The sequence below is a fragment of the Stegodyphus dumicola genome, chromosome 8 (assembly GCF_044657685.1).
Source record: "Stegodyphus dumicola isolate Sdum_Otavi_A_Nest chromosome 8, ASM4465768v1".
Taxonomy (NCBI): Eukaryota; Metazoa; Arthropoda; class Arachnida; order Araneae; family Eresidae; genus Stegodyphus; species Stegodyphus dumicola.
In genome coordinates this window covers 161,700,666-161,715,514 of record NC_140775.1, presented here as the reverse complement: position 1 = coordinate 161,715,514, position 14,849 = coordinate 161,700,666, and the positions used below count along the sequence as shown (strand labels likewise).

Here is a 14,849-nt window from a genome sequence, read left to right as displayed (position 1 = left end):
TCCCTTCCCTTAGGAAAATAGCCCTTGCGTGCTTTTCATAATTAAATAAACCAAACCAAACCAAATCAAAATGACAATATGCAAAAATGGATTTTCGACATTTAAAATGTATAATCTAAAGGGCAACATAGTTAGGTAAGGTTATTTCTATATGCAAAGCCATGAAGCTATCTGTGTAAGAGGATGGTTGCTTTCGTGGAGGACTTTCTCGAGAAAACTGTCTCGTATTCATGTTACACATGAAAAAAACCACAAAAACCAAACACGCAGCAAGCTCGGCCACTCAGGTACTGGTGGGGTCTAAGGGAAGCAATATTTTTTTCTACTTTTTCTATTAATTCTATTTTCTACTTTTCTATTAATTCTATTAATTCTACTTTTCCTATTAATTTTTTTTTTTTTTTTTTTTTTTTTTTTTTTTTTTTTTTTTTTTCAGTATGAAGCGCTATTTCAGAATTAATTCTCAAACAAAATTTCCTTTGCAGCAATCCGACACAGGAAAGCGTGCAGAATAGAAACGTTCTAAAATCAAAAAGCAACGCAACAGCAACAAAAATATTAAACTGCAATATGAAAAATTCACATTACATTCCTACATTTCAAAGAAAAAGAAGCAAATACAAAAAGCACCTTTGTTAAATTGTACTATTAGCTCGCTTTTCTTCTTAAATGAAAATTATATCTAGTGTTGTTCTCAACACATAAAACTAAATTTTTTAAACTTTTGAATAACATTAGAACTCAGTTACAAAAAAAATTCATTTCTGATGTCAAAATGTTAAGAAGTTACAACAAAATTTAAAAACATAAAGGAAAAAGAAACATATAATGTTCCTTACAATCTACAATGGTATGTACACATTTTTAAATACAGAATGCAGAATTTAATATTTTCAATACAGAATTTAAAAATTTTCTTTTCAATACAGAATTAAAAAAAAAAGAAAGAAAGAAAAGAAAAAGAAAGAAAGAAAGATATATGTTTTGGAATAAAATTTCTGGCAACAGGTAATTATTTGAAATAAGAAATATCGTCTGCTACTTTTAAATTTATTCGTCTTTTCAAAATACCGCATGTAAATGAGCTCGGATTGAAAGATGTTTATGGGTTTTCCTACAAAAAATATTCCAATTCCATAATTCGAAAATGGTTGTGAAATACATAGTATTAAAATTTCTAACTTCAAAATAATGTTATTAATCGGAAAGGAAAAAACCGTGAATCATTACTTCTACATGGAAAGAAGACTCCACACGAATACTCGGAAAAGGTATGTGCTCTTTCTAATGTTTCTGAAGTTAAATGATTATTAACAAGAGAAAACCCGAAGGTGCAGAAATCAGTTGCAAAGTCTTTAAATACATCTTTAGCAACAATAAATAAAATAATAAGCCAAGATTTAACAACTTAAAAATGCTAAATAACATATTGTAGAACTCTGTATAAAACTATTTAACAGGAGATAAATGGAAATACATTTTGACCCTTGATGAAACACGGGTTTACCTAAATAACTGCAACAAATCAACATTTTAATTAATTTCTATTCATTATCGAAACGAAGAAAAAAAAAAGGGTGCAAACGTGATTCCGTCGATGCAAAGAAAGTTTCATTAACGTGTTTATGATTGTCGCAGATTGTCTTAACAGTAGAAAATGTGAAGATAAAATGTTAAAATCAACTCAACGTACTATCGAGAGAAAATTTTACGTCCGATATTTAATGAAGAAATGCCATTTCTTTATCCTAATGGCCTTCAAAGAGTGAAACTGCATCGAGATAAAGTAAGGAGTCATACTTCGGAAAGTACCACTGCATTCCTTGAAAAACTGGAGACTGCTATAGGTACTGCATGTATACCTTTTCAACGTATTCCCGCAAAGTCCCCTGATAGTTCACCTATGAACCATTGTGTTTTTGGTCTCTTGAAAAAAGCTCTTTCTAAAAGCAAAACCCATCACCATTGAGATGGGCTTTGGATAGTAGTGGAAGAGGAAAGAAAATCAGTGCCCTGGAAATTTTACGAAAAGTCAATCTGTCATGAAAATCACGATGCACTTCCAGAAAGAAAGGTATCAAATCGAACATGTAAAAAATATACTTTATATTTTAAACATTAATCAAAATCGTTCAGAAATGTGTAAACATGTTTCTTTTATTTACCACACCCACAGTTTAAAAATCTGGTAGTTCGACGCGGATTCGAATCCTGATGAACGGGATATATATATATATATATATATATATAAATGACTCACGTGATTTGTTTAGACTTTTAACAGTGTAATTTTACTGTGTAATACAATTAAACTCCCTTTCTCTCAGTCTGTAGTTTCGCTTATCAAAATATCTTTTTACAAAAGATTATTTTAGAGACACAAATTTTAAAGCAATCTATTCAAGGAAGTTCGCGGAAAAGTTCTATCACATGCAAGAAACTTCCAACTAACTGAATTTACCTCATATGATGTGTTCGCTATAAAAGAAATGCATAAGAGGGAAATCCGGAATAACTTTTAGCATGAAAACAGAGCATAAATTTAGCATCATATTCATCTTTGTAACCCGCATTATTTTTAATCTGATCTAAGCATATACTCAGTGGATACTGTTACGTTTTATAGCAGGATCCTGATGTCTCTTTATATGTTGTGTAAGCTTATATATTAATGCGCTCAGCGTTCGCAAATATTTTTTTAAAACAGGAAAACTTTGATAAAGTGAAATTTTTGATACGTCGAAATGAATGTTTCATCTTGATGAAATGTATTAAAATTTAGTATTGATTATACTCGGTAAAATGAATTTATGTAATACGATTATCCAAAAGTATTCGATAAGTATAATTATTTATTTATTTATTAACAGCTTAAAAAGGTGTTTTTCGTTTAAGCTGATGTAAAAATCGTGTTCAACAAAAAAAAAAACAAAAAAAATGTGTTTGCAATCGACGACGCATAAAAAGATCTTTTTAATCGATGTTATTAAAATTTGTTGCTCAGCGTCATAAAATCAGTCTCTTGAATAATAGTGAAGAATGAAGTAATTATAAGCTTGCATTTAAACATTTATGTCCGCAGAATGGCAACAGTAAGAAACTATTTAGTGTGAAAAAAAACTGTTTTGATGCAACCGTGGCTGTTAGAAAAACAAAAGAAGAATAAAGATTGGAAAAATCTAACTCTGTGTTAAATTTATAATTACTTAATTAAAATCCCACAGAATTCATTTTATATGAACATGCTAACAACAATATGCAACAACTGCTATTTTTTGCTCAAAGTGGCGTTAGCCCAGAAGGGCTATTAGTCTCGAAACGGCATTTTGCATCGAACCACTAAAAGCTCTGAATCACTTTTCAAATTGTTGCCACCAAATGATATCATCTTGTGTTATATTTAAATAAATAAAATAACTAAGAATCTGCGTGAATGTATGTTTGTTTCTCGCATTCTGAAAAAACAAAGGTATCTAGAGCCATAAAATTTTGAATAACGTAGTCCTCCATCCGAATATGAGCACCTGCAAGCCCAAATTTAGAATTTAGAATTTGTTTTATAATCTATTTCATATTTTATAAAACTTTAACGAATCTTTGATTAAAAAAACTTTCAAAGCGAGCAGTGGCAACACTGTACGGAATAAAACTTTTTATCTCCAGTGCGCGAGACTATCTATCGGCAGTTCTAAAGATATGCTGTTTTTAAATATTTTTAGCCCAAATGCTCTCGAAACGTATATGTATGTCTAAATTTTAAAAACGCACCTTTGGGCGTAATATGAAAGCTGAAAGCTTTCAGATTCTTTTTATCTTTTTATTCTTACAAGTGTCATGAATAAATTAGGTTTCTGCGCAAAATTTCTTAATTTCCTTCCAGTACTAACATATTTGGATTTAATATACAGATTGCAAGCCTTTTTTTTATAATACTTCTGCTTTTTCTTTTTCCTATTCTTTTTAGTCCAAAGGGGCTTTGTCCCTGAAGGACTGTTATTTTTACGTTTTACGATTTTGCGTTGAAAAATTTAAAAGGCTGTATCACTTTTCAAATCGTTGCCACCAAATACTATAGCCCTGTATTATATTTGAAGAAATTAAATAATGAAGAATCTGCATAAATATATGTACGTTTCTCGCATTGTGATAAAACAAAGGTACCTAGAGCCATCCAATTTTGAATGATGTAATCCTACTGCGAATATGAGCATCTGGAAGACCAAATTTGAAATTTGTTTTATTATCGATTTGATATTTTGTAAAACTCAACGATTTAAAAGCGAGCAATGGCAACACTCTACAGGGGAAAAAACCATTTTACCTCCAGCGCGCGGAACTGTGTATCGGAAATTCTAAAGATATGCTCATTTTAAAATTATTTTGCGACATTGCTGTTGAACTGAATTTTATGGTTTAAATGCAAAGAACATGATATTTAATAAATAAAGGTAACACGCAAAACGTTAAAAAAAGTCCTTTTGGAACTAATTTAAAATTTGAAATCTTTCGGTTTTATATATATATAATACATTGCTTAAACGATAATATATATTTCGGCATATTACTTTGTATACCCTTTAGAGTTCAAGAAAGAAATCTGGAACCAAATGCAAGAACTTGAAACTAAAACTAAAACTAATTGAGTTTTTATGTTATTCGGGGATAAAGATTTAGCTTCATGTGCTTAAGAGCAGCAGTTACATTTTATATGGTTTTAGTTTTTAATTTTCATGCATTTAAAATTTTTTAAAAAATAGCGATACACGAGTAAACAAGTATGTGAAATTTCCATAATGCAATTTGTTACTGCAATTTGTTTTTAAAAGTCTCCTTTTTTACATTTAACATTAGCCATTTATCGGAACTTCAAAATACCGTTTGTTCTTACAATGTTGTATGTAAATTAAGCTTATATTATTACATTTAGAACACATTATGCACCACTTATAAATAGCAGAATGTATTCCATCAATAAATATATTTTAAATGATGATTCGATGAGCACTTTTATCGTAATACCTTTAAATATAATACAAAAGTTGATTATAATTTTTTTTCATTTAAAAAAAAAAAAAGTCATCCCATTTATAAATTAGAAAACTGTTCATTGTGCCTAAAAAGTAAAAGATACCTTCCAAAATACGTAAAAAGTTAAAGCACAAAATTAGTAGTTACTAAGAATTCAATAGTCTAACATTTTTCAAAGCTTTTTAGCATTATTACAGAACAGGATATAATTAATAGAGAATAAAGAAAAATTAAATATTACTTACAACAGACTTGATAGACTAATTGTAATACATCATAAACTGTCGGCACTTTTCCAGAAAATATTCCAGATGTGGACAAAAACAAAACTGTGAATAACCAAAATTTAATAACTGTCCGCGCCATTTTATAAATATGTTTAAAATTTAAGTAAAAACAGTTTATGTAAAAAGAGAATACTTTCAACTCTCAGCGCCTGTGACACGTGCTATCTATACGATTCACGAGATTAGTTATGTTTCATTCAACCGGTCTACCGCTCGCTTTATTTTAGAAACGAAATTCTTGTCAGTAACGGGTTGCCATTTTTCTTGCACTATCGCTTATTTTGGCAAGAGATGTCAATTAAAACGAAAATAAACAGTTATATGATTGTTCTTTCTTAAAATTGAATAAATTCAGTAAAATCTTTTATCAAGAACTCAGCTAATTGACAGTGAAAACGCGATATTAACTGGAAACTAAGAAAAATTGTTTACCTATGCCTCTGTTCATTGTATTCATTCTATGATAAAATCGCGTTTGACAGAAATTGAAGGTGTTGCAAAACAAGGATGCATAAGATCTTTCATTTATCTTCGCTTTTATAAAAATACAATTCTCAATACAATGCAAGTTAATTTTTTTAAAAAGTTTACTATGTCTAGACCTTTTGACAGTATTTTGCTACAAGTATTATTGTATACCATGCGTGTCATAAACAAAACAGACATCTAGCATCCAATAACTTGTCAAGTACAAAATTTGTTATTCTTCTTGCATACACTACCGTCTACATTCAAAATAATATCTAAAGGTTGTGAAGAAATTTTGTCAATAACATATACACTGAAACCCTCTCTTTTTTTTTCTCTCTCTCTCTGTTTAATTGTATTCAAACAGTAATTCGGCTTTTTGAGGTTTATATCATTTTACGGGAGAAATAAAAGGGGGTAGAAATAAACGGATATTTTAAAACTGATAATTATTTTGAAATAAATTTTAATTTTAATTAATAAAACAAACAAACAAAAAATCTGTATGATTTCAGATTTTATATTACACCTAAAAGGGCGATTTTTTGGGGGGGGGACATTCTGTGTGTTACCTTTATTTATTAAATATCATGTTCTCCGCACTTAAACCCCAAACTTCAATTCAATAGCAATATCGCAAAACACTTTTAAAATGAGCATATCTTTAGAATTTCCGATACACAGTCTCGCGCGCTGGAGATAAATTTTTTTTTCGTACAGTCTTGCCATTGCTCGCTTTGAAATCGTTGATTTTGTTAATAAAATATTCGTTAAAATGTTACAAAATATTAAATCAACAATAAAACAAATTTCAAATTCCAAATTCGTGCTTCCAGGTGCCCATATTCTGGTCTAGACGTACGTTATTCAAAATTTGATGGCTCTATGTACCGTTGTTTTATCACAATGCGAGAAAAATACATACACTTATGCAGATTCTTCATTATTTAATTTCTTTAATTATAACACAGGGTTCTAATATTTGGTGGCAACAATTTGAAACTTGAACCGACATTTATAGTGAACTAACGCAAAATGCCAAAACGAAATTAATAGCCCTTCTGGGCAAAGATTTATTTTCATCAGCTGCCAGCAGTAAATTTAATTTTGAGAAAAGCACGAAAAATTTGTAAGCAATTTTACATTTAATTTTTTTTTTAATTTTTTAATGATGAATTCTTCTTTGAATTGTTAGACAGTAATCTAAAGCTTTCAACCACAGTTCCCCCCCCTTAATCTTTCTCTTTTAACTGCCTTAAAGAATGGAGGAGAAAGACAACCCATGCATCTGTTCCTGTAGATCTGCCAAATAAGAGTATTTATTCACAGAGAACGGAAATTTACCATTAAGTTGCAGAGACATTAGGTATTTTTTGGAAGCAGGAGAGATGAAAAATGAGCAATGTCCTCGGCGGGAATCGAACCATGGACCTCTGGAATACGCTCCCGCCTCTTGCAAACCACTACACTACGAAGGCATACTAAGAAGGTGGGAGAAATACCTTATATACTCCCTCTCTTAAAGGATGATTGGGGTTTTTTGGGGGGGACCTAATCGCCAAATCCTGGGTGTGGAGAATCATCATCCACTACCCATTTAATTCGGACGCCACTGTAGAGTCATTAGGTTATTTGGAAGCAGGAAGAGATGAAAAATGAGCAACGCCCTCACCGGGAATCGAACCACGGACCTCTGAAATACGCACCCAGCGAGCAGACCACTACACTACGAAAGCATGCTAAGAAGGCTAGAGAAATACCTTATAAAGTACTAATTTGAATTTAACAAACATTCTCTATTCGTAAAAAGACAATTGAAAGCAAATTTAAATTTAAATGAAATTTAATGCAAGCAAATAAATTATTGTTGCGAACTAATCTACAATATCATTTAAATTCTGAGAGCATATGTAAATCAAGTGCATGTATCAAAATCCACGAATAAATATAAAATTCCAAAAATTATTTAATCCTAAAAAACTTAATTAGAAAAATGCATAAGTGAATGATTGTTGAGCTGGCAGGAGACAGACTTATCAAGCGGAAGTTGCCTCCAAACTTAACTCTTCAATCATTCAATTCGTGTTTCGTCATCCATGTAGGCAAGAATAAAAGTCAAAACCAAAAGAAAACCAAATGTGGTGAATTTTACTAAAAAGAAATTTAAACAAGTCGCATTATGAAAAATTATAAATTAAAAGACAAGAATTAAAATTAAAAAATAAAAAAATTAAATAAGAGTAGAAAACAAATTTTTAGAAAACCAAAGTTGTTTAGAAACTCTTGCCTACAGAAACTTCCCCTACACGAAATATGCATATAAATCAAAAAGAAACTAGATATTATCTATAAGAAACAATACGTAAATTATACTTAAATAATACTAAAAAGGCAAGTAAATAGTAAATTTTAATTTAACTTTTAACCCAAAAACAAACTAGTTGGTAAGGGGGGGGTGGAGAAGCACTGCCAAACTAAGTGATGTAAGTATTGTGTTCTGCAAACTTTAAATAGAGGACGTTAATGTAAGGTGAAGTTGAGTGTAAAGCTGCTATCTCTGATCAATTTTAAAAAAAATATATATTCTGTAAATTTTTAAGTAATGTAAAATGTGTGTTCTGTGGTGAAAATGTGTAAAAAAATTGTAAAATGCAAACTGTAACGTTATGTGAAAAAAGCTGCAAATTGTTAAGGAATGTAAAATATTTAGGATGTAAAAATTGAAATGTTTTGGGGAAAATGTATTAATAAAATTATTTTAAAGTAAAATTTAATTTTGATTTTGAAAAACTTTTTTAAATGTTATATTTAAAGAAAGAAATTTACTGTAATATTCTAAATTTATTAAAACTGGATTTCAAGTGGTTTAATTAAAACGTCACTAAATACTGGCCAAAAGTAAAGAAAATTAGAAAAAGATAAAAATCTTCAATCAATTCGGGCTATAATTGAGACTTGAAAAGAGTTGGCTCTTCATTAGTAAAAGGAAAGAATCCAGGATTGATTATACATACATATTTAAAAATTAATTTTTAGAATATTTACAAGATAATCCCTTAATTCTTCAAAATCCTTCTTTACACTCCAGTTAAGGTTTAAGGTAATGTTACCATACTATAAAGAGTCAAAAAATTATAAAGAAAAGTTAATGCCTGTCTTTTTAATATACAAATTAATAAATTGTGTTTGGACTTGGTTATTAACTTGAACAATAATTAGCTTTATTATTTCTTCCTTTAAATCTTCTATTTCAGTACATATAATTTTTATTCTGATTATTTGGCTATAAAAAGTGCTTCCTATTACTTTTCTACAGATATTAGGGTTCCAATTAATTAGTTTTAATAGTATTAAACTAGAAATTCCTCCTTTTATCATATAATTTAATTTTGCTGTGTTTAATTATGAGCAGGTCTAGGTAATTATATAACAAAACCATCGAAATCAAATCAAATCTGCCCATTGGAAAGAATAATTGTTTACTTTTTTAAATTTCTTAAATTAATTTAAGACGATCCATCTACTTACTTGATGGAGCTATAAGACACCAGAGAAATAATTAAATTAACTCTATAAATATAAAAAAAGATTTCATTTATGGTTCTGCAAAATATTACTACATTTAATGAATAAAAATGTTTGAAATTTTTTATTAGTTCAACTCGATTCAAATCCCGGCAAAGGGTTAGTTCTGTATGAGAGTTTCTGTGTGACGTAAATGCAAGGCATTCCTTGAGGCAGACAGCGTGGTTGTGGCCAAATGCTCTATTCAGCCGGATATAAATCAACTATCCAGCAATAGGTATTCAAGCTCTTCGCCATCTATTTAGACAACAGAAGCATTCAGATTCTAAAGGACGGCCAACTTTTCGTTAAGGAGATCTCCGAAGTAAATGCCTGTTTAGAATATACTTCTTGGATACTTTACTACTTTGGAACATCGTAGCCAATTCAGCATTCGATGTATTTGATAAGGGTGAAAATATAGATCTGCTCCCTAGCCCACGATTTATTTTTTATCTTAATTAAAGGCTGATTCAGGAAAGCCATAGAGAACAACACAAAAGAATATCTAACATGGTTCATTCAGTGAAACCGCAAATACAAGTATAAAAGGTCCATATTGGCAGGAAAGGAAAAGATCCTTCGTATTAGACATGACCGCTCGGCCAAACGCGTACTAAGCCTAAATCCCAGTGGGACATCAGAGTAAACAATGATTTAACCTGGGATTTACTACCGATGAACTTTCCCAATTCTCTTATATCAAAGCAACAAAGGCAAACTACTTTAAGCAACAATTTTTTAACGATATTGCCAGAGAGCTGTTTAGAAAGAACTTTAGCACGGAAAAGTCGTCTGATGGCGCAAATTAAGACTTTATTGCGATCCACATACTACGTATCTGTAAAGGCTATAAAAGCTTCTCGACGGCTACCCAGCAGGTCACTTCGGGTCTGCTCCCACAGAGTATAGTTCAAAGAGAAGTAGCAGTTACCAGAGTCTTTAGATTAAGAAAGACAACTGATCTATGGACTCACGTAATTGTCCATATGGACTAAAGATAAAAGGGAATAAGCAAGTACAGCCACTTTACAACAAATAATTTGCAGAGTAGACTCAACAGTGCCTTGTCATACCAACACCAATATGTTTATTGATGTCCCTAAAGTAATACTTGCATAGAATGCGAATATTGCATTTATACAGATAGCAACAAACTTCTAGTACGGACGTCTTCAACCAAATAATTATGTCTTTTAGGCAGAGTAAGTAAACATGTAAACCGCCGTTCGATAGGCAGTCATAATTTTTCGTATCACCATCTTTAGTGATTCAGTCCCAATCTCTCAGCCATTTAATTCCCTAAATGTTGTTCTCTTTTAGTCATGAATATAAAGTAGGCATTAAAAGAAATCAGAAATTAAACAAGACAGCAAAATTTTCTATCTCTCCTATAAATAGTACTTCACGTTTTAATACCCCACCTCAAAAGTTTGCATCTAGTTTCTCCACAATGAATGTTAAAAAAGACTAGACATGACAGGAGGTGGGGCATGACAAGGAGACGAACTTACTCTACCTTCTCGAACGTATGCACCACCGTCCTCAGCAGAAACTCAGCTCTGCGGCAGCTTCCATGAGTCACGAAGCTTTTCCATATTTCGTTCTTCATCCTTTCCGTCTAAGGCAGACTCATCACTTCCAGTGCAAAAATATAAGAAGTTCTTACTGTATGATCTTTGAATCCCATACATTCAGTGCAAAGCAGGTCAACAAACTAATTCCATCCAAGCATGGTCCAAGAATTTCTTACCGTATGATCTTTGAATCCCCTATGTTCAGTGCAACGCAGTTCAATAAACTAATTCCATCCAAGTATGGTCCAAGAACTTCTTACTGTATGATCTTTGAATCCTATATGTTCAGTGCAACGCAGTTCAACAAACTAATTCCATCCAAGCATGGTCCAAGAATTTCTTACTGTATGATCTTTGAATCTCATATGTTCAGTGCAACGCAGTTCAACAAACTAATTCCATCCAAGCATGGTCCAAGAATTTCTTACTGTATGATCTTTGAATCCCATATGTTCAGTGCAACGCAGTTCAACAAACTAATTCCATCCAAGCATCGTTCAAGAATACTATGTTAAACTCATTGGCACAGAGCAAAAGTGCCGATCAATCCATATTTGCTTTTTGACTTAAAAAGGGTATGAATAATATGTATGGTAGGAGTTATAGCATTCTACATGCTATTTATAACCTTCATATTTTAAACTCACAGTACAGAGTTCTCAATAGTTGATCTCTGCTGTACATTAATTCTTCGAAATCGCAAAATAGGCACTGGAACATAAGCAATGCTAATACCTAGAAGAAATTACTTTGCTTCTGGGTTTTAAATATTTTTCTCTGGAACGATGGGCTATCGGCACAGCTCAGTTCAGTGGTTTGGCAAGAAATAGCTACTTTATGTTGAGTGGCAACTATTGCCTCACTGGTTTTCCACTGAGGAGAGAAGTATACAGTGAGGAAAGAAGTTCCGGCAGTATACAAGTATACAAGTAGTTTTATTGTGTTTTGTTAAAATCCAGCGTATCCAAAATGAGGCATAAATATGTTCTTTTTTAAATATATTGCCGAAATAAAAGAAAATAAGATTGTCTTTTTAACTTCATCTAACTTTTCCGAAGCGAATTCGTGTTTAGGAAAAGCTAATGCATAATAAACAAATAAACACTCTGAGAGAAAAAAAAAAACATTTACATCCCCCCTTTTTTTTTTCGAAAACTGAAGTACAAATGGTATCTTTTGGGTAATAGGAATAACTTCTGCATTATGAATCTTTTCAGGAGAAAAAGTATTCATGTGCATATCACTAAACAAGGAAAGATTTTGGTACTAATGAGAAACAATTTTTGTCCAAGTGGCCAAGAACGAAGAAGCATTTATGTCCAGCTTTCCTAATCAGGCTGTGTTCATTCTTGTCTCTAACAAAGACATGTTGTTTTCGTCCATCAGTTCTTGAGTAGTGCTTGTAAACGTAGAAAGCGAGTTGAATGGTTGGTTCCAATTCAATGGCTGAGTTTTCTGCCAAGAAGAAGAAAACAGAGAGAATCCTCAGTCCTGTGAAAGTTTTAAGAGCAACTACACAGGAGTTAGAACATGATTGTAAGTGCAAACTTTTTCATTGTTTTTCTTTGATTCGTGATAGTGAAAAACAATGAAATCTCCAAGCTTTCAATGAACTTAGAAATTATAATGCATAAAATCATTATCTCGCCAGTCTTATAACGCTTTTTCCTGTGATGCGTCGGAAGTTCTCATTTGAGAAATGAGGGAAGGATCTTCACAGATATCGAGTACGTTGTTTCCAATGTGGGCAATGCAATGATGTGAAAATACATATAGAGTCCTTTTCTTCAATCTATGGCATTACAAAAACACTGGGTTCAGAAAATAAGACGCTTTGGCCATTGATGGAAAAGCACTGATATACCGCAGAGAAAAACATGTAATTTCTTAGAAAAGTGTTTTTAACATAATCGAGGTTATTAGCTCCCTCAAGGGAGAAAATCTCAGTTTTACTTAAAATATATAAACAGTAGATCTGTGGAAAAAGTTAAACATCACAAAATTACATGACATGTATAAAAAAAAAAGAATGTAATTCAATTAATTCTAAGTGTAACATCGGATTCCTTTACCCAAGAAAAGACATTTGTAGTCTATGTGTCGCATTAAAAACAGAGTCTTGCCTTTATAAGATATTTCTCTCGCTTTCCTGGTGTGCCTTCGTAGTGTAGTGGTTCTGCACGCTGGGCCGGTATTCCGCGATTGGGTCTCCTAAAAAACCCCAGTCGCCCTTTAAAAAGGGGAGTATATAAGGTATTTCTCCTGCTTTCCTAGCGTGCCTTCGTGTTGTAGTGGTTCTGCACGCTGGGTCGGTATTTCAGAGGTCCGTGGTTCGATTCCCGGCGAAGGCGGCTACTAATTTTTCATCTTGTTTGCTTCCAAAGAATCCTAATGTCTCTACAACTCGATTAAAAAAAGCTTTATGAGTCATAGGTTCGTTTTACCTTTATGCATGTATGTAAAACGTGTGTGTTTATGCGAGTTTGTATGCTCCTCGAATTGTTATGCAATTGTTGGCGAAAATTTCAGTTCAATATCCGTGAAGTGTTGTACAATCACCTTTGGATGATGTTAAGCAATAATTATTGAGAAATGTTGCGCAGTCATCATATAATCGCATTTTATACCATCTCTTTTACTCGTTAACATGAGAATGATTTATCCCTTGACAACAGACTCAAGCACTTTGATTACCTCTACAGTGTCTTATGATAACCTCATACTGAAGAAAAAAATGATTTGAAAGTGTAAATTACCGTGCTGAAAATTAGAGAAGACTTACATTTCACTCTGCCTGATGAAAAAAAAATGAATATGCGTTCTTTTCTGATTTTTCTGTCGTAGAAAAACAAGAGCAATTCCATTGTGCTTTGAAGCATACGTATATCGTTATGAAAGGTGATGAAGTCTAAATTCGGAAAGGAAAGAATTTTTGTAACTATTTATTTTAATGCTTTCAACAAATAACAGAAATCAAGTTCATTCATTAGATATAAAAATACGAGATTTCGACATAATTCGCAAAGATAAACATGACTGAAAATAATAACGCTTTTTCAGAAACAAGCACGCGCATGAAAATAAACAAATAAATAAAAGTGGAATTTGGAAGAGAGCTGATGAGAGTGCCTTGCGTCATGTGCCTGAACTTCTAACACTAAAAGCCATCACTGCCCTTATGACACGGTTACTTACATGCATTTAAATGAAATCACTTTAAACGAATTCTCTACAGTGAAAAGTTTGTAATAATAGCTTTACAGATAAGCAAGTACTAAATTATAATTATGGTTTTGCTGTTACGGTTTTCTCGCTGCCCCCCCTCCCGTAGCAACAATTCTTTATCCATTAATGACTTTTTGATGCGGTATCATTAAAAAGTCATAGTGACGTGTACGTCACTAGTATTTTTCCAAGTGCTCAGAATTTTTAAGTCTTTTATCTACTAGCCGTTGGCATGGCGAGCCGCATAAAATATTTTTTATAAAAAAGAAAAATTAAATAAATATTTTAGTGACTCCAGCTAGTATTATTTAATGGATCCAAAAAACTACGTTTATGGCTTTTAAATCATTTAGTTTGTTGATCAGTAACATACAGATTAAATTTGAAAGAAAAATTAAATATTTTAGGTTTTGCCGAATGGCAACACACTGGCGGTTGGGAGATAAAAATATTTTATTTCGTGCAGTGGCAAGATATTTCTTTTAACTTGAAAAGTTTTCATTATTATTATTATTATTATTATTATTATTATTATTATTATTAAGCCCTGGTCACGGACTCAAATCCTGTGTAACTTGGTAAATAAAGCTGGTATCAGATGATAACATATCGTATGTTTTCCACGACAGTTCATTCCTTCAGATGATGTAGCATCAAAGAGACTTACGAAAGTCACGTAAAGGCAGGGAAGTTGAAGATT

At 31.9% G+C, this 14,849-nt stretch overlaps 1 protein-coding gene across 1 annotated transcript in view; it reads right to left on the bottom strand.

Moving 5' to 3' along the window:
• The window catches only part of LOC118187376 (uncharacterized), a 143,927-nt gene extending 138,420 nt beyond the window's left edge, over nt 1-5,507 (bottom strand). The window contains exon 1 of the mRNA XM_035357588.2: nt 5,274-5,507. Coding sequence (XP_035213479.1) covers nt 5,274-5,394 — 121 coding nt within the window. The 5' untranslated portion in view covers nt 5,395-5,507. The remainder of the gene's footprint in view (nt 1-5,273) is intronic.
• Nucleotides 5,508-14,849: the final 9,342 nt, after the last annotated feature.